The sequence below is a fragment of the Arabidopsis thaliana genome (assembly GCF_000001735.4).
Source record: "Arabidopsis thaliana chromosome 1 sequence".
Classification (NCBI taxonomy): Eukaryota; Viridiplantae; Streptophyta; class Magnoliopsida; order Brassicales; family Brassicaceae; genus Arabidopsis; species Arabidopsis thaliana.
The window spans coordinates 8,160,379-8,183,759 of NC_003070.9; the positions used below are offsets into that span (position 1 = coordinate 8,160,379).

Sequence of the window (23,381 nt, forward strand, 5' to 3'; positions counted from 1 at the left end):
AAGATATGGTGAATATCCTTCCGATCACATATGGAAAGGGATAAGCTTGAAGATCAAGGGAGATCCTAGAGATTATGGTCCTGGAGATTAGTATAAGTATTCTAGAGGTCGGCCATAAACCGATTGAGCACTCTAGAATATTGTCATACGATTGTAAACTTCCAAACCTAGCAAAGAGATTAGAAGGCTTCCGGAAGCTGATTGACTTTTCTTTCAACAAAAATCAAGTCTTTCTCTAGCAAATTCATATCCAGCCTAACTTTGTTTTCACTAGAGATATCTGAAAACCTTCTTTCTTGTACTGCATAGGAGGGATTATACATGAAGCCTTGGGTGAAAACTCAATTTTTTGCCCAACGTGTAGTTTATCAGAAAGTCGATGATTCCTATAACAAGCACTTTGTGTTCCTCGTCCACTCCGACTAAAAGCGAATAATCCATAACATCAACAGTACTGTATAAAGAGATAGTAGATGCTGAAGATAACTTGGGAATAGATAAGAGAAAATGGATAGAAAGTATATCAATAAGACTATTCATGAAAACCACAACCATGCTCCCAAGCATGCAAAACATTCACTACAAAAAGTGTGCATTAATAGCACATTATGATAGTATAGATTTTGCAAATGCTATTAAAGATGATATTGAGAGATTTATAACTATATCATAACCATTTTTAAATGCTAACCATATAATAGCAAAGTGGAAATGTAGAATCACTTATACCACCAAAACTTCACAAATATTTCACAAAAACTGCTCAAATACTTGAGCAAAATTTCTTTTAAAAAGAAGCATTTATTAACATATAATCCTAATTTCTATCTTCCTCTCCTTCATGGTTCCTATACCTCTCTATTCCTCCTCTTCACTCGAACTCTCTTCCTATGATGATCTCAATATTTAAGATATAAAATTTATGCTGTCACATATACACACAAAAAAAAAATAAAAAAAAGTGCAAAACCATTTGTTGTGGATAAATATGCTTGGCTAGATTCTTAAAGCCAAGTTTAGGAGAATAGCTGATGAATGAATCTATTTTTTCTAAATATTATCAAGCTGAAAATTGTATGTGTATATGAACTCAATTTTAGGAGAATAATTGATGAATAATAAAAAAATATAATAGGAGAAGCGATGCTGCATTCTTGGTAAATATTAAGAAAATGAGAATAAAAGGGGATAACCATGGATTTTTTTTCCCGTTGCCGAATTATTCTATACAATACCATTTTTTTTAGTTACTTTGGTTCACTTATATGAGTAAATCCTATTATTCACCCTTTAATCAATCAGCATATATCACCAAAAACAAGCAAATTTATTTAATTGAAAAATATATCTTCCACCAAAATGATTTATTTTATAAACAGTTATAGATTTTATATTTAAACGAGATTAAATATCAATTTGAATTTAAAAATAATGGTTAAATTTAGATTTTATAATGAAACAAAATTAATTTTTGGTTTTGATTTACAAAAGAGGATTATGGTGTAGATTTTGTAATTACAAGCAATTATATATTGATTTTGGTTATAAAAGAAATTTAAGATTTAGATTTTATAATTAAATGTATTTAGTTTTTTGATTAGGTGGCGGCTTCTGATTGGGTAAAATAAGTTCACCCCTAGGTGATATTGTTCTTAAAAAAAAGAGAAAGATATGATTTAGGTTTGTAAACACAAAAATACGTGAGGAAAAAGAAAGAGAAGGAGGAGCTGATCATGAGCGCCGCCTTACGGGAGGAACTGTTGATCGAGATTCTTATCAGATATGACCAACTGATTCCTTAAACCCTCACCACGAAGTCGTTATCTCACCTATTTTGTGGAGAGCGAAAAACATAGCGAGTATGCGTTGCACACATCTTCGAATCATGATCACTCGGACACATCGGTCTCTGTAATCGGCCAAGATCTGACCATTCCGACAATAGAGGGTGGCCGCTTCGTGAGCTCTGTACAGAAATTGGAGAAGAGTACGAATTTGTAACCTCAACACAAGACAGGTTGTGGAATTACCCGTTATGAAAGGCAATAATGATAACAATGTGTTCTATGTTGGACACGATCCTGTTCATGATGAATACAAAGTGCTTAGCATGGTTAGGGAGGTGAGCAATGAAGAAGAAAGAGTAGAGTGAGATCCGAGAATCAGGTGTTGATACTTGGAGCGCTGGAGCTTAATGGAAAAAGACACAGTGCCACATTCCTCATCGCCCTTTCCGTTCTTGCTCGCAAGGGGTGATCACCATTAATGGTGCTTTGTATTGTAGGGCTTGGAATGATGCAAATATATGCGTGTGTATGAGTTTTAACTTGAGTTCTGAAGAGTTTAGTTTGATTTAATTACCCATGAATGCTTGTTGGAAGGACTTCTCTTGCAGAAATCTCATGAACTACAACGGAAATGTATCTATCTTTCAATCTTTGAATTTCTTTAGAGATCGTATTGTGGATGTTTGGGTTCTTGAAGAGGGCGGCAGGAGTCAATGGTCGGACAAAAAGGCTTTTGTCTTGCCTGATTTTCAGATGAACTTCCAGCATGGAGATCGGTTATGGATGGGTGGCACTAGTCGCAGTGGTGAGGTTTGGTTTTCAAAGGCAAGTCTCTTGCTGAATCAACCTTCACGCTTTTTCATTTATGATTTAGAGAGGAATGAGATGACTCAAAGGATTGTTACAGGGCCATTAGTTGATGTCGTCTTTAAGAAAATTTGTTGGTTGATGTCAGTTTTCTCGGATGATATTTCTCCACCTTAACCTACTTGATACTTAACACACAAAACCCATTAACACATTGGGCATGTTTTACATAATGTCCCAATGGCCCTTTTCCTTTAGTGACCAAGTCGCGTTTCTTCTCCTTAGTTTCACAAACGATATAATATCAAGTGGACAGATTAACTGGCCTTTTTGTATCATTACTTAATTTGAAGAATGGAGCTTCACTTCATCCTTGGAAGAGAAAGGTAGGCTAAGCGACAGTAGCCAAATTTCCTCTCCACTTACGGTTTCCATGATATTCTTGATATTTTACCTTCACAAGGAGCTTGTATGTGTGGTAGTTGAATGGCATGAATCTAAGCAATGAAAATTGCAAGTTTTATATACATAAAAATGTTGGAATCATCAAAAATGTAGCAGAACGATCTCGACTTTGACATGGAAGCTGCATATTTTACCTTCACCACCTTCGAGCATGGAAGTCATTACAGTTACTGATGCTAAAGTTGTGGCCATGTTGATTAGGTCCATTAAGCTCCCCCCTAGTGCTAATCCAAGTCCTAATAGCAAAATTGTTTGCATTTTTGGTTCACCATGTCCTTTGGTTTCACAATGAGATCCTCTCGTTTTATACTCGTACCTGATATGCAACGATGCAAAGTAAGACTGTGAGAACACTTGCTTCCATAAAATATTAAACAACTAGGAAAAGCATGAGGAATATCAAGTCAAGAGGCAAGTCGTTTGTTGTTTTAGCCACATAATAATATTACGATCACTCGAACAGACCGACCAATAGAGCTATATTATGATTAATAGGCACTTAAATCTGTTTTACATTATGTGTATATCCAATGTCCTATGCCAACCAAAACCAAACTTTTTGGGTAATATGTTTATAAGAAATAGTAGACGCTGTTAAACTTTCTGCCCCGAATTACTCTTCAATCAGACGAAATCAATTTTCCATTTTTTTTCTCTTTCATACGATACCATAAGAGAGTTTCCTCCTACGGTGCGACCTTCTCATTTATGTAATCGAACAACTAAAGCAATGTTCCTTTAAAAAAGCACTCACTTACGCATTAAGCAACTACACGTACGCACTCGCATATATACACTTATATATTTTAGCAAACAAAAAAAAATACTAGCATTTATATATTTTGGTGCAAGAAAATATCCATAAAGGTCTTCTGCAAACAGAGTCATTGTTCTGTATGCTATACACAAATTAAAGCCTCTCGTATACGATTATACTTCTTTAAGATTTTTAACTATTATTCATATTTGGCTGAGAAAACATTAATTATACACATTTTTTCAAGATAAACCATTTAGTACAACAAATATAGTATGAAAATTACATACAGTTATATTAGTGGACCACTATAATATACCTCTAAAACATGTATAAATTAATGTATAGTTTAAGCCTTTTGTTGTGGTGGACAACGGTGGGATTTTAATCGCTAATTAATGATTCTACACAAAAAAAAATAAAAAATTAATGGCGATAAAAACCAAAATAGTTCATGAGGGGATCCACCTAACATGAAAAAATACGACCAATTAGTGGACCGACGACGAGTACAGTGCTCCTTAACTAACCTTCTTCCTAATTTATCATTTACGTTCAGACTAGTGTATACTTTTATTTAAGTATAATTTCGTTTAAAAAAATGACTAGAAGCTTACAGAAAAATTGTTATATACACAATACACTATTTAATAAGTCTATGACTCCCATGCACTTGACTTACGTAACGAGAACGCATTCATCATCACCTCTCAATTCATTTTCACGTCTCCTCTTAATTTTCAACTCTTTAAGCTCACCATATATACAAAACTCTGTTTTTGATTTTCTCTTTGATCAAAATCAAAAAACGCCGATCACAAGTTCACAACATGCCGGGAAATTCTCACCGCCGGGGATCCGACGTCATATTCACCGTGATGATGATCGCCTTGCTGACGTGTCCAACACTCATCAACGGTTCATCATCATCAGATGCTTCTTTAGAAGCAAGAAAGCTCGATGAGGTCGATCCCATAAAGTGCTCTCCAAGCTGCATCCAAAACCCTCCTCCGCCATCTCCTCCACCACCGTCTCCGCCACCACCTGCATGTCCTCCACCCCCGGCTCTTCCACCGCCTCCGCCTAAGAAAGTCAGTTCCTACTGCCCACCGCCTCCGCCGGCTAATTTCTTGTACATCACGGGTCCGCCGGGAAATCTCTACCCCGTTGATGAGCAATTCGGAGCGGCCGCCGGAAAAAGTTTTATGGTGGTGAAGCTCTCCGGTCTAATCGCGTTTGGAATTATGGCGTTCCTGATTCTTTGAAATTAACATGATCGGAGAAAAAATATATTTGAAGATCTGTTGGTATGTTTTAGATACTTTTTAATTAGTTGTTGAAGAACGTTATTGATGGTTGGTTAATAATTTTTCTAGCTAGGATTATATATGTTTCAATATATTTTCCTATATCCAAATTTTCTAATGGTTTTTAACCAAATTAATAAGGTACGAATACTAAAATTTCTGTTCAGAGAAATATGTAAATTCTAGAAATGTATTCTCTTGATGTGATATGTTCTCTGTTCACATTTACCAACAAAAAAAATTGTTCTGTGTTCAACTTGCCATTGATGAATTGATTCTCAAAATTGGAAAGTTTTCTTTGTGCGGAATAATTTTATGAAAAAGCAAATTGTTCTTAATAAAAGTAAAGATAGTTTTTTTCAAAAAGGAAATTGTAAAGTTAGAAAGGCGAGTTTTCGAAAATATTTTGTCTTATTTAGCTTTCCTCTTTATATTTTTAATAAATTGTTATTTATATGCATAAGTAGATTATGAAAAGTCAGTATGTTTTAACTAAGTTAAATTAATTTTAAATGGCATGAGCTGACAAAAAATATTGTAGATGAAGTTAATAAACTACAGAGAGATGATGAATTGATATAGAAACTACTATAATAAGTAGTGAAGAGATGTTTAATCTGGATAAATTAATCTAATTCGATCCAAACTAATTTAAAATAACTAATATAAAATATATTTTAATATGGTTCTAATGTATAAGAGTATATCTCTTTTATATATCAAAACTGAATTTTATTTTGAAAATATATAAAGACTATATGTATTGAGCTGCCAAGAAATTAATAACCCTTCATGACTATAACCTAAGGACCGCTTATCCGTAGAAACTATGAATTAAATCGATGATGGAACTTCTTCATATTAAACAAAAAAACGACCTAAACTCTAAATTATTTTGAAAATTGAAATGTATACTAACTAAAACTTAAATTTGTAATAACAATTTTGAGGTGGAAAAGGACACCTGACGATATCAAAAGTAAAAAAAGACACGTGTAGATGCTATAAGAGAGAGAGGAAAGAAATGGAGATCAACTTGGGTTTCAACAAAAGATGGGTCCTGCAAAGCCGACCTCAGACATGACATGTGAATCTGTTTCGCCTAACGCTTATTTTCTACCAAACCTCCCATCTCACACCTACGTTTTTATTTCTTTTTTCAACGCTTACTAATTACATAAATCATTTACTAAACCAAGTGTAGTTCAAATTTAGACTTTATAAAACTAAAAACAATTTAAATTTTTGGTTATTTTAAGACAAAATAATGTATTTGGATAATCTATATTTTAAACATTTGTTTTTTTCTTAGCTAAGCTTTGGCATATAATTTGTTTCAGAAAAATATACTATTACATTTACTTTTCTGTGTATTTTAAATATTCTACTATGCGATATGAGATCTTCGTATTCGACTTAAAACTCAATAACGATCTCCTATACATTTATTTTATTCTTAAAACCAAAATGAAAGAAAGATTAAATTTGCCCAAATTATTATTATTATTATTATTATTATTTAATTTGCCCAAATTAGTAACTAGCTAAAAAAAGAAAACCAATGAGGCAACGAAAGAGTAATTCGCTCTTTTTCCTTAGAGGCTGCAATTGTTGTGGACTTTATAACTTATAAGGTATGAAATAATTGTGCACTACACAGCTGTGATTATGCTTTTATTGCCTCAAAAAGGCAACACACCACAAACTCCTTTATACTTAGTTTTGTGCAAGCTCACTTAGTAACATATATATGTATATTCTGTTCTTTTTTGTAATGGTTTTAATTTTACTTGGCAATGTCATTATCAGTTTTTGACTTATTTTGGTAAAATGAAAGTCGCGAGTTGTAGTACCCATAACAACCGCACCGTCTTTTACATGAGAAAAATCCATGCATCTTAATTTAATATTGCTTATCGATGCCATGCATCTAAATGTCTTAAACTCATCTTAAATTCGCGAGTTGGGTTCAATTTTCTTCTATTTGTTACTCTTTCCCTTTCCCAAAAATCATTTTAAATTAATATTCTTCAAATAAATGTCATTTTATGACTTTTAGGTTTGTGAAAGAAAAAAATGACTTTAGACTTTAATAAATTTACAATTACAAAAGATTGTTTATCAGTGCCATGCATCTATACTAATATACCTCGGAACAAATGAAATAGTTATGATGTACCTTTAAAACCTTCAATTTCACTCAACGTCTAGCCCTTTACAGATATGCTCACAAATTGTCCTCAAAATTATAATCACAAGTACCATTTTCTTCTATTTTTTGTTTTTGGTAGAAACCATTTTCTTATACTTTGAGATAGGAAAAAACATATATTCAATCTTTTTATTAATGACTTGTTTTTACTTGAAGCATCAATAAGGCTTGTGGAAATCCATCTTTCTTTGTGAGGATTAAAATATTATACATCTATCAACCACTTTAAGCATCTATGACGCATTTGTTTCTTTAGAGGACATAATTAGGTCATTTAGTGGCTGATGTGTAGAATATTCATCTAAAATCTGTCGTTTAACAAAATGGCTTTTATTTTATTTTATAAAATGATTGCAGTTTACGTCTCTCTTTTTAATAGCAAAGCCTGCATGTTCTTCGATACAATTATGGGTCAATAATATACGATTATTTAACCAAAACGTCTGTACAGTGTACACAGAGCGCCGAAAAGCCCATTTAAATTTATTTTTAAAGGTTATAACCAAACCAAGATCCAAGAAAATAGTGTAAGATCAGTAATTTAAACTTAATCAGGCATTTTACATAGTTAGAACATTCTGAGTAAATAAGTCTACACTAGTTAAATGTTAATCCACAACTAACAAAAAATAAATCCATTAATAAACTATGACTAAGACGGACTAAAATCGAATAAACTAGCGATAAATTAACACCAATAATTAAAGTGATTAAGGAAGAATACTAGTTAGCAAACCATTCGTTCCAATAATTCACAAGACAAGTGTCTTCTAGCTAGAGTCCACACCTTCCAACTAAGCTTTTGCCAAAAAAAACTTATCTTAATTTACTTTCTCTTATCCAAAGTTCTTTGTTTACCATTAAAAAAAAAGAACCATTCTTTCACCAAGTTCTTGTAAAACAAAACAAAAGAAAACATGAACACAAACGATCATGGCCTTCTCTTCTTGACCTTAATCTTCGTCTTTTCTCTTGTTTACTTCCCCTACTTAGTCATATCCGACACACCATGTCCCTACCCGTGTTATCCAACGCCGCCTATTGGTGGTGGCTCCTCCACACCTTCCATGACTCAACCACCACCATATCCTCCTCCAGGCGTTAACTACCCTACTCCAGCTGGGAATTTACCAAATTACCCTCCTCCGGTTGGGAATATACCTAACTACCCTTCTCCACCGTATGGTGGCGGAGACAGTAGTGGCAGCAGCTTCTATGGCCCTCCACCGCCGAATGCTATTTTGCCGTACTTCCCTTACTACTTTAGAAAACCTCCTCACCAAACGGATCAAACGTCCTCGTCTTCACACGTGGCGGTTCCAGGGAAATGGACGGTGAGGATCGTAGCCGTGGCAAATCTTGTGGTTGTTGGAGTTCTCGGTAACATTCTGTTTATAACTTAATAAATACGTAACTCTTGTGGGAGTTTTTTTGTGTGTTATGTATGTAAGAGATATTGTAATACTTTAGAATATACTGAAGCGGAACTGTAGCAGAAAAAATTGTTGATTTACTTAAGAACATTATTCGAAGTATTTCTTGTATTATTTAGATATTTACTCATTATATTGACACGGTAAGACATATATATGCATTTGAAACGTTACATCACATAATTATTTGTCGCGATCCATGAATTAGGATAAGCACGAGCAACGTCAATAACGTCACTTTTCGTGGGTGAGTTCATAGATAGTGGACAACAGTATGGAGGTTAACGAATGGACAAAAGGATTAATAATTATATATATGAAAGTTGGCCAACACTCTTCATATGAGTGACACATCATCACACAAAAAAATAATGTGTGTCATTTTACATTAGTTAAATTAAAAATCTAGCAAAAATAATTGAAAAAAAATCAAAAATTTTTTGTTGTGTTAAATTCTCCATTAATCTCACTTTTAAATGAATTTTTTAAAAATAATCAATAAATAAAAAATCATAATAATGTACCAAGCACTACTTTTATTATTTTCTACTTATTTTATTAATTGTTTTTATAAATAGTCATTAACCCATAATGACTAAAATTTTACTTGTGTTGCACTTTAGATGTTCGCTACCTAACCTCATATTAATTTAATAATTTTAGTTGGATATTTTTTTATTATTACGTTTTGTGAATTTGATTTATCATATGACCTTCTTTATGTACATTTCACGTAATAGTCATCCAAGACATTAGACATACCAAAAAAACAACAACATGAGACTCTATATGACTATATGGTAGGGATGAGAATTACACTGTTGACTTAAATTACTAGCATATCATGATGTGATTGTGTACTAGATCGAGAGAATATATGGAATAAAAAATCGTTTGTTACAATTAAGTTATGCAAGTTTCAAAACACATAAATAATATAACTACATACATTGTATCAGTATATCATATATTGTTGTAGTATGTGATCATGATAGTGAAATATTAGAATAATAAATATATAAATATACATATTGTAGTAGAATTAATATTTCGAGTTATAAATGAATCTAATCATAAACAATAATAATTATATTAAATAGATGAATTTATCAAAATGAACATCAAAATCAACAAAAAACCATAATCCTATTTTTTGACAATTTTAAAAACAAAAAACCCATGCTACGCATGGGTGTTCATCTAGTAATTAATAATAGACTCTATTATCATGTGGAAACTCATGTAAGCAGAAAATAAAAGGATATTGAGGTCGCCTCGAATCAAACTACAGTTGAAAATCAGAATTAATATTTAATGTTGTATGGAAAAACAGAGGGTTTTTATTTTTGGGTTTTGCACAAAAAATCTCAGTCTTGAGTTATTTTCAAAATAATTGTCCTTTCAAGTTTCTAATATAACTTTTCAAACTTCAAACCAGCTTTATAATTTACCACTTACCAAGAGCTAATAAACCTTTTATATATACATATAGTATATTTATACAGTTATAAGTATTTTTTAATATTTTGAAACGTGTAATAAACACACCACTCAAACATCTATAAAGAAGCTACTATAGACAATGAGTCAATGACCGGGTAGTAAATTAGTTATAAGCTTTTAAAGATTTAATGGTGCAATGGTGATTCTAACATAAGGTTACATAGGTTCTGATTGTTTATTTGTATTTTGCGTTTCTATGATGTAACATTCTACTCATTACAGCCTAGAAACACAAACACAAAGACACATTTGAGGCCAATAGTACTAAAGAACAAAAGCAGAGACAGTGAAATTGCTCACAAAGCAACCTGAACCGCAGAGCGCCTAACCGCTAAACTCCTTATGTTCGTGCTGTTTCTCGCGGTCTGGTCGCTTGTCTTTGGCCGAATTCCATTTAGACTTCTCTGCATATCCGCCTTCTGTTTGTTAATAATGACCTTACTTTTGGCCATTCTATTTGTCAATGACCGATCACAACTAGCTGTAGATGAGTGATCATCTCTTGCCTTTGCCTTTGCCTTTGCCTGACCTGTTGACGTGTGTTGAGGTCTAGCTTGTGTGCTTTTAGGCAATGGTCTTGCTTTTAAGTTAAGAGCTTTACGTACCACAGCTTCCACCTTCTCCTACAGCATCATAAAATGTACCCTCATCAGATAAAAATTTAACTCTGAAATTCGGAACAGAGTAAAAGTGAGATAAGTTATCTATGTATACCTCTTTCTTCTTCTCGGCCCGTTCGTTACTTCGTAAACTAAAACCATTAGTACTTGTTTTCTTTTCTCTTGTAGCCAACAAAGGAGTTAGGATCTCAGTTTTCTTTGATGTAGCTGGAGCTTGACATGCAACGGTTTCAACAATCCTCTTAGGCTTCAATTCCTTTTGTCTGCCATTCAGAACCAAATAACCGTTAAGAGTGGTAAAACACATAAACATAAAGTTAGTTACATGAAAATAGAGTTATAAAGCTACCTCTTAGTGTCAACACTTGTTTTAGCATTAGAACTTGGAGAATATCCCTTTGGTATGACAACATGCTTCTTGGTAGAATCTTTATTCGTCGCAGAATAAGGACGAGCTTTTTGAACATTTTTCAAAGGCTTCGATCTAGTTGCGGAGGAAGAAGATTTTGTTTCTTTTTCATCTTCAATGCGACCAATATCAGTTCTCTCCAAAGCAACAGAAATAGAAGTATGAACATCATCATCAGAATTCACAAGAATCGTCTCGTCAAAACTCACACAAGAATCACCGAATTGACTTGTGTTCTCCCACAAATTTTCATCTTTCTCAGTACAAGTTTGATGATGAACAACTTCTCCCCATGTTTGAGATTCAACAGAACTCGGAAAACGGATCCCTTTCTTCTTAAAATGCGCCTCAAAATGAGCTCTCATCTGAGTAACAGAGCCTGGTTTAGAGAATCTCTCTGCCTCTTCAAGATATATATTGCGAGAGAAGGATGATCTCCTCTCCCATGATAAAGATTCCTTCTCGAATCTTCCAAATGATACTGATCCCGAGTGTATAGAATTCTCCTGCAGAGCCCATTCAAAATAAATATCATTGTTTCAAACACAATGTTTTCGTTTGTATAAAAAAACTTGAAAAGGAAATCATACTATTGGAATAGAAAACATTCTCTGTTTTTCATAAAACAGAGTTACTAAAAGATCTACACACACATACAAATAAAATGATTCCTTTTTAAACTCGAATAAACTGTTTTTGCAAAATAGTTTTAGAACCGTTAGGCTTATCAGCCGCTCCTAGCTAATCTGAATAAAGAAAGCTCCGAACGAATCAAAAGTGAATTTTTTTCTTTCAAGATGTTTAAGATTGTGAAATCATTTAGAAAAAGATGAGGAACACTCTTCTTGCTGAAAAACGTCTATGCATATATAAACTGGAAATAAGTTTCGTGTATATCAAGCTACTATAGAAGTATTCTGGGTGCCCTAGATTATATATGTTCAATTCATAATTAATAATAATTGAATTGAACGTATATCATCTGGAAATGAAATAAACAATAAAGTTGCAAAAATTACCAAAAGGCTTAGGTTAAACGGATCTTGGACCTCTCCCGCCATTATATAATCTAGTAAAATGTTCGACGAGTTGAGATTAATGTCCGCAGAGTTTAATATCTTTTTGTCGAAGAAAATAAATAAAGAACCCAAAATCAAAACCATACCTAAAAGAGTCCGTATGTTGGAGCAAAGAGCATTAAAAAACAGAGAGTAGTATACGAATTTGATGAAGTAACTTTGGAGCACGAATGAGGAACTTGGACAAGAGAAGTCTGTAAGTAAAACGTCGAATTCAGATTTGGCAAAGAAAGCTGACTAATCAAATAATCATGTTCATGAATCATGTCATGTCACATGTGCTTTCGTTTCTTGTTTGTTTTGTCTTGTTCTCGAACGGACGTTTCTCACGTTCTCCATTATCAAGGCCGTTTAATTCGGAGGGTCATGATCAACGTCGAGAGTTTCCAATGTGATGGCAATTATTCTTAACCGTTCGATCGTTTTCTTTTTTTTTTTAACATCAAGATCAACCGTTCGATCGTTTATGGATCTTTGATCGTATGGATACTTTCAACAAAGCACAAACGACATGTTCAAGTGTTTCCAAATCTAACGGACCATTACATCTGCTTAATGTATATTTATAAACTTAATTATTCTAACAACATTAATAATTATGTCGATTTAATTTTAGGTGACACGATAACGTTAGCAATACGAACCAAATTATTGCGTCGGTCATATATAAAAATTATATATACATCATGATCATTTATCTATTGGTCAAAATAATATTAGTGCTATATGATAAAAATAGAAAACCATTTAGGACTAATAATATCATGGAGAGTGAACAAGGAAACATAATAATTGAGACCTTATCACAGTCCAAGCATGTGATAACATTAATAAGAAATGTCGTTTTTGGTAAGAGACTTATAGCATGGCAATTGCATGTGACTTCTCCCGCGGTTGCAGGAATAAGTCGAAGTCGTATACCATATTTAGCTCATTTGCATATGATTCTCACTTTGAAGCTCTTCTATTTTCTAGAAGTCCAGTGAAATTGTATTACCAAATTCGAAATTGATCTGTGAATTATGCATATTAAGGAAGATAGATTTATTGAAGATTTTCAGGCTTACGGAAGATAGATTTATTGTAGAAGTCAAAGAGTAGTTGTTCTACTTCTCAATATAAGATAAGTATGAGAGTTGTAAAAATAAATAAAAATCAGTGCAAGTACTAATATACTATCTTTTATAAAAGATACAAATCGTTAAAAGAAAACTGTGAAACAAAACTACACAACAAAGGGCAAATTTCAACGATCACTCTTTTGGGGGCACCGAAGTCTCAACGGTCACTTCTTCGGTCACTTCTGTTTCTTCTTTACCGTCCGAATCCAAAAGTTTTTGATGAATCGTATCCTGGATCTTCGTTACACCCTTCTCTACCGGTCCTATTGCTTGGTTTATTGTAAGAACTACATCTTTCACGACATGTTGGCCACCGTCAATCACTATGTCCTGTACACTCTCCTTAATGCTTGTGCCAGATGCTTCAACCTGAGTCTCCGTGGTCTCAACAAGACCACCTTCTTCTAGTTTCACTTCCGTCTTGCTCGTTTCGGCTGTGATTTTACCGCACTCTGATACCGGAATGTAGTGGTAAGGTTCAGCTGGAAAAACAAAGAGATGAGCCACCGCTGCAATCGCCATCTGCCAGTGTACACCCCAAGAAGTAGTAGAATCCTTAGAAACATAATTATGTTTGGAAAGAGCTCATATAGAATAGAGATCGCTAGTTCGAGTGGCACTTGGGAAAGAGCTTTTAAGTTACCTCAATGCAAATGAGGAAATCTTGCAGCCCGTTTTGGAATCGACCTTCTTTTGGAAGTATACCGTAATAACAAAGCAACGCGATACCGAAGCCTTGCCACCAAGTCGCAAACACGATAGCCTTAAAGCTAATGAACTTAGCCAACGGTTTTATTTCTTTAAGCCGTTCATGAGTGACATTATAGAACTGAACCAAGCAAAACAGAGCCCACATTTGGCTGAAGTTTAGCACCACCACTATGTATGGATATCTACAGAATCAAAGACTCATCACCTGTCTTTCCATCTGATGAAATAACAAATACTATGATATAATAGTTAATTCACATACCCGTAATACCATTTGAATTCACCATCACCATAGACACCAAGAAGCTCCAACAAAAATGTCAAGAAGGCACAAAAGGTTTTGAGGATCATCTGACACAATTATCACAAAAACTCAAAAACATGCAATAATTAGGTTGCAAGAAGAGCCGAATCACTTGACTTACATATTGAACGAGACCAAACTTTTCTATCACAAAGAGCTCTCGTCCCAAGACATATGGATCACACAAGAATTTCCAAAATGAATTCTTCTTCTTCTTCTTTTTACTCTCATTTGCTCCTTCTTCTAACAATGGTTTCTTTGATTCATTTTCAAGGTATTCAACAACTCTTCTTTCACCACCTGACCATTCATTTGGAATCTTGGCTTAAAGATGCAAAACAATTACTAACGAGAAGCAAAAGAGAGAGAGGGCACACATAGCTCACCTAGACATGCCACCAAGTAGCTTCCAAACGAATACAAAGCAAAAGCTTCATAGCAGTTTCTCAAAATGTCACAAGGCAGCGAGAATTTCGAATTGGACAAGGAAATGATCTAAACAAAACAAAACCAGATTATAATTGAAAATATAAGAACAGATTCATAAACTCCGGAAGATATAGAAGAGGCTTACCGATTCAGTTGCATAAACTGGCACCATAAACAAAACAGAAACAATCCATTTTTGTTCCTAAAATTATACTTAAACTCATTAAGCATCGAACACGTAGATACATACAATGTAAATTGAAGAAAAAAAGAGAATGGAGATTCGTTTTTTACGTACAGCAGGATTGGTGTAGAAACGGAGATGTTGGAGGATAGAGTAAAGGGAGAGACAAATGGCAACGGTGGCGAAGGATCCTCCGATGATCAAAGACGGTAAATGTAGATCTCTGTACGTACTTGTCTCCGTTACTCCCATTCTTCCAAAATTTTAGACATATTTTTTGATATAGATCAGACAACATTATCATTTTGTTTCTGTTTTTTTCTTTTTTTGCTTTCTATCTCAATGGTGGTTTAAGGTTGTAATGTCCACGTGGCTAAAGCTGACAGATGCCACAGTTGCGTTCTCTGACACGTGTTTCTCGCCGCCTCTAAGATATTGATACTAGGTGACTGTAAAATAGACAAAATTGGTAGAGGAATTAAAATGAAATAACTTGAAATAAATATGTGGGCCGAAAGAAAAGTAGACTCAGTGTATAGAGAAAGCGGAATTGGTCATGTCGACTATCTCTAATGCAAGAATATTAGAAGACCAAGAAAGGCAAATTAGAGAAATTTATCAGAAGATTTGGGGTCTTAAAAAAGAAATAGAACCAAAATCATACCATAATAAGTTGTCGTTGTTGTGTCATTAGTTATTTGGGTTTATGTATGCGTACGTGTCTAAGTTGTCTATGATGTATGTATTCTTTAAAGATTAGTTTTACGTGTTATCTATCATGGAGCCTTAATGGATTGGGGAGAAGGCCCAAACATGATGACGGCCCAATGTGTAACAAATTGTCACGTCTTGAAAGTTGAAACACTGGTGTGGACCGTGTTGTGATATCTTCTTATGAATTATTTATACTACGTCTAAATAATCTTGAGAAGAAATAAGAAGAGAAGCAACCAAATGATGAGTATGAGATTTTTCGTAGATTTAAGTATATAAGCTAATTTTTTTCTTTATTCTTTTCTGAGTTTTCTTTTTCCTTTTATGAGGCATTTGAGGTGAAATAAAATAGAGTATAATTCAACCTTGTTTAGATATGATACCAAGACACGTCGATTTTTCATAAACAAAATTTGTTGTGAGTTTTTTTTTTTTTTTTTTCTTTGTGACTCATCGATACTTCAACCGAGGTTTTTCCTTTGTTTTCAAGTTTCCTTGGATAATTTATTAAATACGAAGCAGATTTTTTTGTGACAAAACAAAATTTACACTTTTGAGTGATAAACTGTTATGTTTTATTTAAAGACATCAATCTGTTCTTTTTTGAAATTTAAAGCCATCAATAAAGGTATTTTTGGGAATTTTTGTGTGGACATATTCCCATGTGAAAAAACATAGACATAAGTCTACATGTTTTTGTTAATTTTTTTAATAAGTTTTTTTTTTGTTTGTTGTTGACCAAACAAAAAAGAAAGATGCAAGGCTTTTAAGCTTTAATCCTTTTTTTTTTAACAAAGAGAAGAAGAATGGCGTTGGCATATGGAAAAGAGTGTGAAAGTCCCATTAACCAGTTGTTCACTTGTCGGACACTTTGAACCGGTGGTCCGCGGTTTCGCCGACACCCATCACCTGTAATTTATCTCTTTATTTCTTTACCTAAAATATTATGTTCTCTCTTTTTACTAATAGAAAGCTTAAAATTATTTATATTAGAATAGCAATAATTATTTATGGTGGTGTACCACGAGAGAATGCAGCCACGCACACGAGGAAACCACCATTCCCTATCAATCCTAATCATTTTTATTTCATTAATTTATCTAACTTAACTTAACTCCTCCACTTATGCTATTCATTGAGATCTGTAGTTCTACCAGCTTTTTCTACTATTATCTTGTTCTTGCTGGAATTCATATGTGCAAGAATCCCTATTTTCTGTTCAAACAAAACCTCAAGGTACAAAATCCCAAAAAAGTAATTGGAAAAGGAAAAATATTAATTCCAAATTCTAAATTCCAAATAATAATCAGTCCTGTTTATTTCTTTGTGCCAATATTTCATATTTTACAGAAATTATATGTGTAGATCATTTTTCCCAAATGTATATATGATATATATGCACGTAAGTTTAAGGATATGAAGTGAGAAAAAGATCATTAAAGAAAAAGTTATATACGAAATGGATTAGTACTCCAAAACAACGACAACATTGCTTTCTTCGTTTGGGTCCATTTCTTTGTTACTACTCGATTTCAAATGCATGCACACTATCCATTGTAGACCAGTAGATGCATACAACTCTCAATTCTTCCATTTGATTATCCAGGAGGTATGTATCATCCATGCTGTCCACGGTCCACCTCAAGAAACCCGTTGGCTTTCACAGCGAGGAGGGAAGGCTTAGGGGGAGTCTATGGCCCGATTGATTTGATGGTTACATCAATTTACAGTGAACGTTTTGGAAGCCTAAGTCAATTTTGTTATAAGAACATGTAATGTATACAAATCTGTATATGACTTGGGGTAAAGTCCAATGAAGATTTAGAGAGTGTCACGTACAACTCACAAAGAGACAAGGAGAGAAAGGTCTATAGCTATAGAGAGCACATGAGGTGAGGGAGTGGGCCGAGAGAATAATAGAGGCAATAGACAGAAAAAGAAGAAGAAGCTAACAAGCAAGAAGCCGACATTTTTAGACATTGGCTAATAAGTACACTAGCTAGTCACTCACACTTCAACATATATCATGATGTATGTATGGCTATAATTTGTTCTAATGTGGAACCAGATAATCGAGGAAAAGTTTAAAAAACAAAATATATGAAGCAGAATTTCAAAATCATTAAGATAAAATTATTCGCGGGATCAGTGATAGAATCTCAATGTAATTTTTTCAACTTTCGTTTGCATCGACACAAAATCAGTGATAGAATCTTAATGTAATTTTTTCAAAAAAGTTTACATTCATATGTAAAAACGTTTATTTTTTCTGAATATAATTTAATATTAGATTTATAAAAAGAACTATTTAGGGGATGAAAATATTCTTAAATTTTTGTTAATAATTTTATGAAATTATGGAATGAAGAAATGATAATAGATAAAAATAATTGGTAAAATAGTTCTTAATAAAAACGTATTAGTAAGAACTTATACCAAAATCTATATATCTAAAATAAATAAAATATTGTTTCTTTCAGAATTTCCGCCCCATGTTATTAAGACAATCCCCTTCTATCTGTTTATGTGACGACTATACCGATAAAGATTTCTGATTACGTAAGACATTTTCGATAATACCAAGAGATAAAATATCTTCTCTCGTCGTATATATTGAAATACATGGTGCACGGAGTTCATTATAGCTTTCATGCGACGCATGTTGGTTTTAAGATAACGAAATATACTAATCTCGATGATTAAGCAAATTAGTTACCTTTTCAATGGCTGGTCAAATCCGTGATTTAAGATTATTTGTTGGAAGACCCTTTTTTCAATTTTCTAGAAGGACTATATAAGAGTTGGGTATGTTCCCTTCCACTTCGACATTTAATTCAATGGATCTTTAAATTGGTCACATATTTTCGGAACCCAACGATCCTCCACCCACCAATATTTAATCTTAGGGATGTACAATTTATCTGTAATATTATAGTACCTACAATTACTTGTTTCTACTTCAACCAAAAATATGAATTTTCATAGTAGAATTAAATTCAAAAACCAAAAAAAAACTTAATGTTGGTCCATAACTGGTTGAACACACACAAGGTCACACAGATTGACCACACATAACTGGTTAGATTACAAATTAAATCGAGCTTCAAAGAGATAAGGAAAGTGAACAATAAAATATTGACAGAATTTTTAAATAGGATGGGTTAGTCCTTCGTTCATCGCAAAATCAGGCGTAATAGTCGGAGACTCTATTTAAGATATTAACAGCAACACAACAAATTATGATCTTTTTACGTCACCTAAAAAAGGGTCATTTTCAATCGTTTTCTATATTGGAGATTTGAGAACATACATACCTAGAAATAAAAGAGTATGAAAACAATGAAAAAGCAGTAAAGTACTTTTACACAAACCAAAAAAGCAGCTATTACTTTTCTTCATATTTTTTGCTTTTGACTTTTAAGTAACTTTCTGCTTGTTAATTTATTACTTTTATGTTTTTATTTTTCTATATATAATTTGTGTTTACATCACAAAGCTTACTAAAACGACGACACCGCGTTTTGAGTGCAAAGCGCCTAACCCACTTCTGAATGGTAACCAATGCTCTGAATGGTAACTAGAGCTTTATCAAGTCGACGTACTTGTCTAAACAGCATCTAAAGTTATACTAGACAAATTCCTTTTGAGAAAAAAGAGAGAAATTTTCTCAACGTCCAAATTAGTATAGTAATATGTCTAACATAAAATAGTAAAATATAAAGTGACTCAATTGGTAAAACGTTTAGTTTTCTTCATTTAAAAGTTCAATGGGTTGAGATGTTCTGGACTCATTTTCCCCTTATTATGTATAACGAAGAGCCGAATTGTAAGAAAATGGTGCATCTTTTTCCTGGTTTTACTCGAATTCTATCATATGATTTTCTTCATTTCATATCTTTTGATGTAATTATAATATAAATATAATCATATACGTCATGAGACAAGAACAAAAATTAAATAAAACCAATTGTAATATATCTTCACGCCTAATCGCTAACTAAGAGGTCATTTTCTTTATTTAATTGGAATAAAACAGTCCTTACTTTTGTGAGAGCAATGTATACTAGATGAGAAAGGAAAATCCACAAAAACACACTTTCGTCGAAAGAAGTAACCTACACAAAACACAAAACAAACAAAAAATGAATACCGTACCTACCTAATTTTAAACAAAATGAAAGTAGAAAGTAAGAGAAATTATTGCAAGTCAAAATATATGAACAAAGCTTTACCCTTCTTATAAAAAAAGAAGAGAAAATATACAAGCGTTTTTGGATCCTCAAATCAAATCTTAGTCCTCTGTTTTTTTTGCTTTCCCTTGTTTTGGTCCTCTTGTCTCTCTCATTCCATCACCTTCTTTCTCAAATAATCTCTAGAAAATATATAGACAAGAAAAGGGTTTTTGGATCCTCAAATCAAATCTTGGTCCCTTTAAATTTACTACATTTCGTGTTACATTACATTTTCTAGTTGCGTTCCACTAATCTTGGAATTATCTTGTTTCTCTTTATCCTCTTCAGCCAAGCAGAACTTCTCCATTGAAGAGCTTATAGCCCGAGTAAAATGTAGTAAACAAGTGTAATCGGTAGTGCGATAAGCATTCCAAATATTACCCTGCAATAATACACATAAGAATCAACAATATTAGTAATCTTCTCTTATGCATAAGAAAAGTTTTACTATTGGTTCAATATGAAATACTTACCCTGTACTCAAGATTGCGGGATGAACATTATACTCTTTTGCAAACACAAACGGCACGATCCCTTGAGGCAATGCAGCCTACAACGTTACCACAAGATTTGGTTAAACTACTTCTTACAAAGAGATTGTTAACAACAAACGAAAATAGTTTAATTTACTTGAACAATGGCCACACGCAATAGGTCTCCACGTAATCCAATAGCCATTGCTGCCACGGCCATTACCGCTGGTCCAGTAAAGAATCTCACCGCCATCGCAAAAGTCGCCGTCGAATTTCCGCAAGCAATTAATTTCGGTTGCAATGCCATGAACAACCCTTCACCATTTTCACATTTTCAGTTAATTCATTTCCACTCAAAACAACAAGTGCTGAATGATGCAATACATGTAAACGTAATCTAAATCCAATAAATGATGATGATGATGCATTCATGTACATTGTAAGTCCAATCAACTTCCACTTAATATGGGGACCACGACAACAATCAAGAACACGAGCTATGTCATCCCACCACGACCGTTTATATAATTCGACGTCGCATCAATGACCCTACCTGTCGGATGGTCCATGCCGTAACGGGCCATCCCAAAAAATCTTAAAAAATACCAACCATTTTCAATTATTGGAATCCTCACCAAAAAAAAGTTACAATTTTTTCCGTACGAATGTGGATGTTGTGACATTTGATTGGCGTAAAAATAGAAAGAAAGTAAATGAGTTAACGGAAAAAAGAAACAGAGTAAAAAGATGACTCACCCAAACTGAACATTGCCATACCAAGACCAGCATCAGAAAGAATTGAGATTGATTGTTGAATAATTTTAGGCATTGCCACATCCCACCTTCATATCCAAATTACCATAATCATCACTCTAATCAAATCTCACAATAATAATAAACTTCCACTAGTAGTTGATTTTTGATTAAGTTACCTGAAAGCAACAAGAGCCCAAATGAGACCAATGAGACTAGAGTAAGTGTTTGGGTTTCTTATGAGTTTCCTCCACACCATTATCAATATCAGCCGAGTCATCACACTCGCTGGTGGCATATGTTTTACCGGTACAGTTTCACCCGTTTCTATAGCTTCTTTAGGGTTTAGCTCTGCTGTGGAGTTACACCGAAGCTTGTGTAGTCCGTTAGGCACTTCCTTTACCCTCTCCGACTCTTCTTCCCCGCCATAGTCCCCGTTCATCGGACCAGCTACAAATTTAAGCAAATACAGTTTGAGATTTGTGTCCATATGTTACAAAAAAAAATACAATTTAAAAGTTAAAAACCTTTGTTTTCACCATTTTGAGTATGATCAGAGATCAACATTCGAATCTCTTTTGCACCGCCTTGATCGGATTTTCCGACTTGTTCATTGGCTCCATTATCAACTTGAAGACCAGCTCGGTCCGAAACGGGTGATCCGTTGGATCCCCAAACAAACATATGAAGCTCCTTAGCATCATTACTATTTGATTTTCCTACATGATGATGATTCTCTTTTGGAGCTTTACTACCGGTTTTATTACCGGTAGAAAACTCCGGATTAGGAGCTGGGTACGACCCGGGAGCTCCTCCCGGGTAATACCCGAATCTTGGCGAAGAAGCCATAGCACAACTCTCCTCAAAATTCGAAGGTCTAGGAGTAGGTCCTCTCGAGGACTGAACAGAGTACATATCCGCCGGACCAAAGTTCGAAAGCCGGCCACCGGGAAACCCCATCATAGAGTAAAAATCAGAATGATTGAAGTTAGATCCTCTTGGAGTAGTGTTAAGACTATAAATCTCAGCTCCGGTGAGATTAGACGGACGAGGAGTCATATTAGTACCACCACCACCGTAAAAAGATCTCCGAGAAGCGTTTGATTTTCTCACCGTAACATGAAGCTTACCATCGTCACCGATTTGAGCATCAGTTTCAAGAAAATCATGTCCATCTAAAGAAACAACATCGGACTCAACTTTGAACGATACAATCGAAGCACCAGTCTCTGGAAACTGTTCCATGATCAAGATCTTAGCTCCTCTGTATTCGAAAAGAAAGAGAAGAAGCGTGTACCAGATTATACACTGAAGAACAACGATCTGAACCATGAGTGAGCCGGAATATTCTCCGTACATGGCGATCAAGAGAGGTATTCCCATAACGAGAGTGTTGGGAAGTGTTGAAAGAGAGAAGATTGTGATGCTCCATTCAAGACTACCGGAGCGAGTGAAGTTAGCCCAGATGATTAGGAGAGTGAGCATGATTAGTTTTTGGAGTGTATCGGCTGCGATGAATCGGAGATTCATTGCGTAAGGATTGTTTGAGGAGATGAAGTGGAAAGAGAGAAGAGGGACGGCGAAAATAGCGACGAAGCGGTTTATGCCGGAACATTGGTCTGGTGAGAAGATTTTCCACCACCGGACTGAGCCGTAAGCGAGGATCATGGCTACGTAGAGTGGTATCACCGCCGTGAGGACGGTGTAGAGGTCGTGCCATGTGATCATATTGTTGTTCGCCGGAGTGGCAAAAGTGTAATTTTGAGTGTGGAAACCGTTAGGAAGTGAGTTAGTGTCAGTCTCTGTTCTCTATGTGATGACGGAAGCTTTTAACAGAGAAGCTAGTGAGTGTGTGAGAGAGAGAGAGAGAAGGAGAAGATTTGATGATTTTTAGATTTACGAGAGATGTCCCTTTACAGCTTTTTATACAGCAAACACATGACGACCTAATTAGTTCTTATTTCTATTTTATTACTTCTTTAAACATTTATAAACCTTATCTATTTTTGTACTTTTTAATACTATATATATCTTAGCTTTCCCCTAATTTATGTACCATTTAAGATGATATAAAGAAATAT

The 23,381-nt window shown here is 34.1% G+C and overlaps 6 protein-coding genes and 1 non-coding gene across 16 annotated transcripts; 3 read left to right on the forward strand and 4 right to left on the reverse strand.

The window, feature by feature from the left end:
* Positions 1-2,035: 2,035 nt before the first annotated feature.
* AT1G23037 (F-box associated ubiquitination effector family protein) lies at positions 2,036-2,771 on the forward strand (the record flags this gene model as incomplete). Its single annotated transcript, NM_001160886.1, has 2 exons — positions 2,036-2,148; positions 2,396-2,771. 2 exons carry the CDS (start codon positions 2,036-2,038, stop codon positions 2,769-2,771), a joined length of 489 nt encoding a protein of 162 aa, NP_001154358.1.
* Positions 2,772-4,403: 1,632 nt separating this feature from the next.
* On the forward strand, positions 4,404-6,338 carry AT1G23040 (hydroxyproline-rich glycoprotein family protein). Of its 3 annotated transcripts, none has more exons than NM_001332580.1 (2): positions 4,581-5,123; positions 6,074-6,338. In NM_001332580.1, exon 1 carries the CDS (start codon positions 4,647-4,649, stop codon positions 5,079-5,081), a length of 435 nt encoding a protein of 144 aa, NP_001321051.1. In that variant the 5' UTR covers positions 4,581-4,646; the 3' UTR covers positions 5,082-5,123; positions 6,074-6,338. The 3 variants fall into 3 exon arrangements, with proteins under 3 accessions (NP_564187.1, NP_001321051.1, NP_001321050.1); NM_001332581.1 differs by having other exon boundaries at positions 6,083-6,333; NM_102152.3 differs by lacking the exon at positions 6,074-6,338 and having other exon boundaries at positions 4,404-5,764.
* Positions 6,339-8,064: 1,726 nt separating this feature from the next.
* AT1G23050 (hydroxyproline-rich glycoprotein family protein) lies at positions 8,065-8,889 on the forward strand. Its single transcript, NM_102153.2, has one exon. The coding sequence runs from the start codon at positions 8,253-8,255 to the stop codon at positions 8,736-8,738; it is 486 nt and encodes a 161-aa protein (NP_173718.1). The 5' UTR covers positions 8,065-8,252; the 3' UTR covers positions 8,739-8,889.
* On the reverse strand, positions 8,065-8,889 carry AT1G23052. Its single transcript, NR_143567.1, has one exon. It is a non-coding gene; the product is annotated as an other RNA (non-coding RNA).
* A 1,425-nt stretch (positions 8,890-10,314) lies between these two features.
* MDP40 (uncharacterized protein) lies at positions 10,315-12,707 on the reverse strand. 5 transcript variants are annotated; one of them, NM_102154.2, is made up of 5 exons: positions 12,466-12,707; positions 12,320-12,369; positions 11,241-11,806; positions 10,986-11,154; positions 10,315-10,894 (listed from the first exon to the last, which is right to left on the reverse strand). In NM_102154.2, the coding sequence occupies exons 2-5, from the start codon at positions 12,359-12,361 to the stop codon at positions 10,568-10,570; spliced, it is 1,104 nt and encodes a 367-aa protein (NP_564188.1). In that variant the 5' UTR covers positions 12,362-12,369; positions 12,466-12,707; the 3' UTR covers positions 10,315-10,567. The 5 variants fall into 5 exon arrangements, with proteins under 5 accessions (NP_564188.1, NP_001320400.1, NP_001320401.1 ...); NM_001332583.1 differs by lacking the exon at positions 12,466-12,707 and having other exon boundaries at positions 10,341-10,894; positions 12,320-12,439; NM_001332582.1 differs by lacking the exons at positions 12,320-12,369; positions 12,466-12,707 and adding an exon at positions 12,017-12,318 and having other exon boundaries at positions 10,341-10,894.
* A 737-nt stretch (positions 12,708-13,444) lies between these two features.
* Positions 13,445-15,441, reverse strand: AT1G23070 (organic solute transporter ostalpha protein (DUF300)). The gene is made up of 7 exons (NM_102155.3): positions 15,243-15,441; positions 15,090-15,146; positions 14,902-15,010; positions 14,637-14,815; positions 14,474-14,562; positions 14,144-14,393; positions 13,445-14,022 (listed from the first exon to the last, which is right to left on the reverse strand). The coding sequence occupies exons 1-7, from the start codon at positions 15,378-15,380 to the stop codon at positions 13,633-13,635; spliced, it is 1,212 nt and encodes a 403-aa protein (NP_173720.3). The 5' UTR covers positions 15,381-15,441; the 3' UTR covers positions 13,445-13,632.
* A 4,369-nt stretch (positions 15,442-19,810) lies between these two features.
* On the reverse strand, positions 19,811-23,272 carry PIN7 (Auxin efflux carrier family protein). Of its 4 annotated transcripts, NM_001332585.1 has the most exons (7): positions 21,840-23,247; positions 21,480-21,750; positions 21,304-21,389; positions 20,705-20,862; positions 20,548-20,624; positions 20,075-20,456; positions 19,824-19,957 (listed from the first exon to the last, which is right to left on the reverse strand). In NM_001332585.1, exons 1-6 carry the CDS (start codon positions 23,026-23,028, stop codon positions 20,390-20,392), a joined length of 1,848 nt encoding a protein of 615 aa, NP_001319066.1. In that variant the 5' UTR covers positions 23,029-23,247; the 3' UTR covers positions 19,824-19,957; positions 20,075-20,389. The 4 variants fall into 4 exon arrangements, with proteins under 4 accessions (NP_001077584.1, NP_849700.1, NP_001319066.1 ...); NM_001084115.2 differs by having other exon boundaries at positions 19,811-20,456; positions 21,840-23,272; NM_179369.2 differs by having other exon boundaries at positions 19,811-20,456; positions 21,828-23,272.
* Positions 23,273-23,381: the final 109 nt, after the last annotated feature.

Bases quoted from the DNA above. Each gene is read 5' to 3' on its own strand.
- MDP40 (NM_102154.2), bottom strand. From the start codon at position 12,361: ATGGCGGGAGAGGTCCAAGATCCGTTTAACCTAAGCCTTTTG. The intron at 11,807-12,319 runs GTAATTTTTGCA...TGGGCTCTGCAG, and splicing joins CGTTTAACCTAAGCCTTTTG to GAGAATTCTATACACTCGGG. The intron at 10,895-10,985 runs GTATACATAGAT...ATGATGCTGTAG, and splicing joins GGGCCGAGAAGAAGAAAGAG to GAGAAGGTGGAAGCTGTGGT.
- PIN7 (NM_179369.2), bottom strand. From the start codon at position 23,028: ATGATCACATGGCACGACCTCTACACCGTCCTCACGGCGGTGATACCA. The intron at 20,863-21,303 runs GTGAGTCATCTT...AAAATGGTGAAG, and splicing joins TATGGCAATGTTCAGTTTGG to GGTTGTTCATGGCATTGCAA. The intron at 20,625-20,704 runs GTAAATTAAACT...GTAACGTTGTAG, and splicing joins TGCGTGTGGCCATTGTTCAA to GCTGCATTGCCTCAAGGGAT.
- AT1G23070 (NM_102155.3), bottom strand. From the start codon at position 15,380: ATGGGAGTAACGGAGACAAGTACGTACAGAGATCTACATTTACCGTCT. The intron at 14,816-14,901 runs GTGAGCTATGTG...ATGAATGGTCAG, and splicing joins CTACTTGGTGGCATGTCTAG to GTGGTGAAAGAAGAGTTGTT. The intron at 14,563-14,636 runs GTAAGTCAAGTG...TAATTGTGTCAG, and splicing joins AGTTTGGTCTCGTTCAATAT to ATGATCCTCAAAACCTTTTG.
- AT1G23040 (NM_102152.3), top strand. From the start codon at position 4,647: ATGCCGGGAAATTCTCACCGCCGGGGATCCGACGTCATATTCACCGTG.
- AT1G23050 (NM_102153.2), top strand. From the start codon at position 8,253: ATGAACACAAACGATCATGGCCTTCTCTTCTTGACCTTAATCTTCGTC.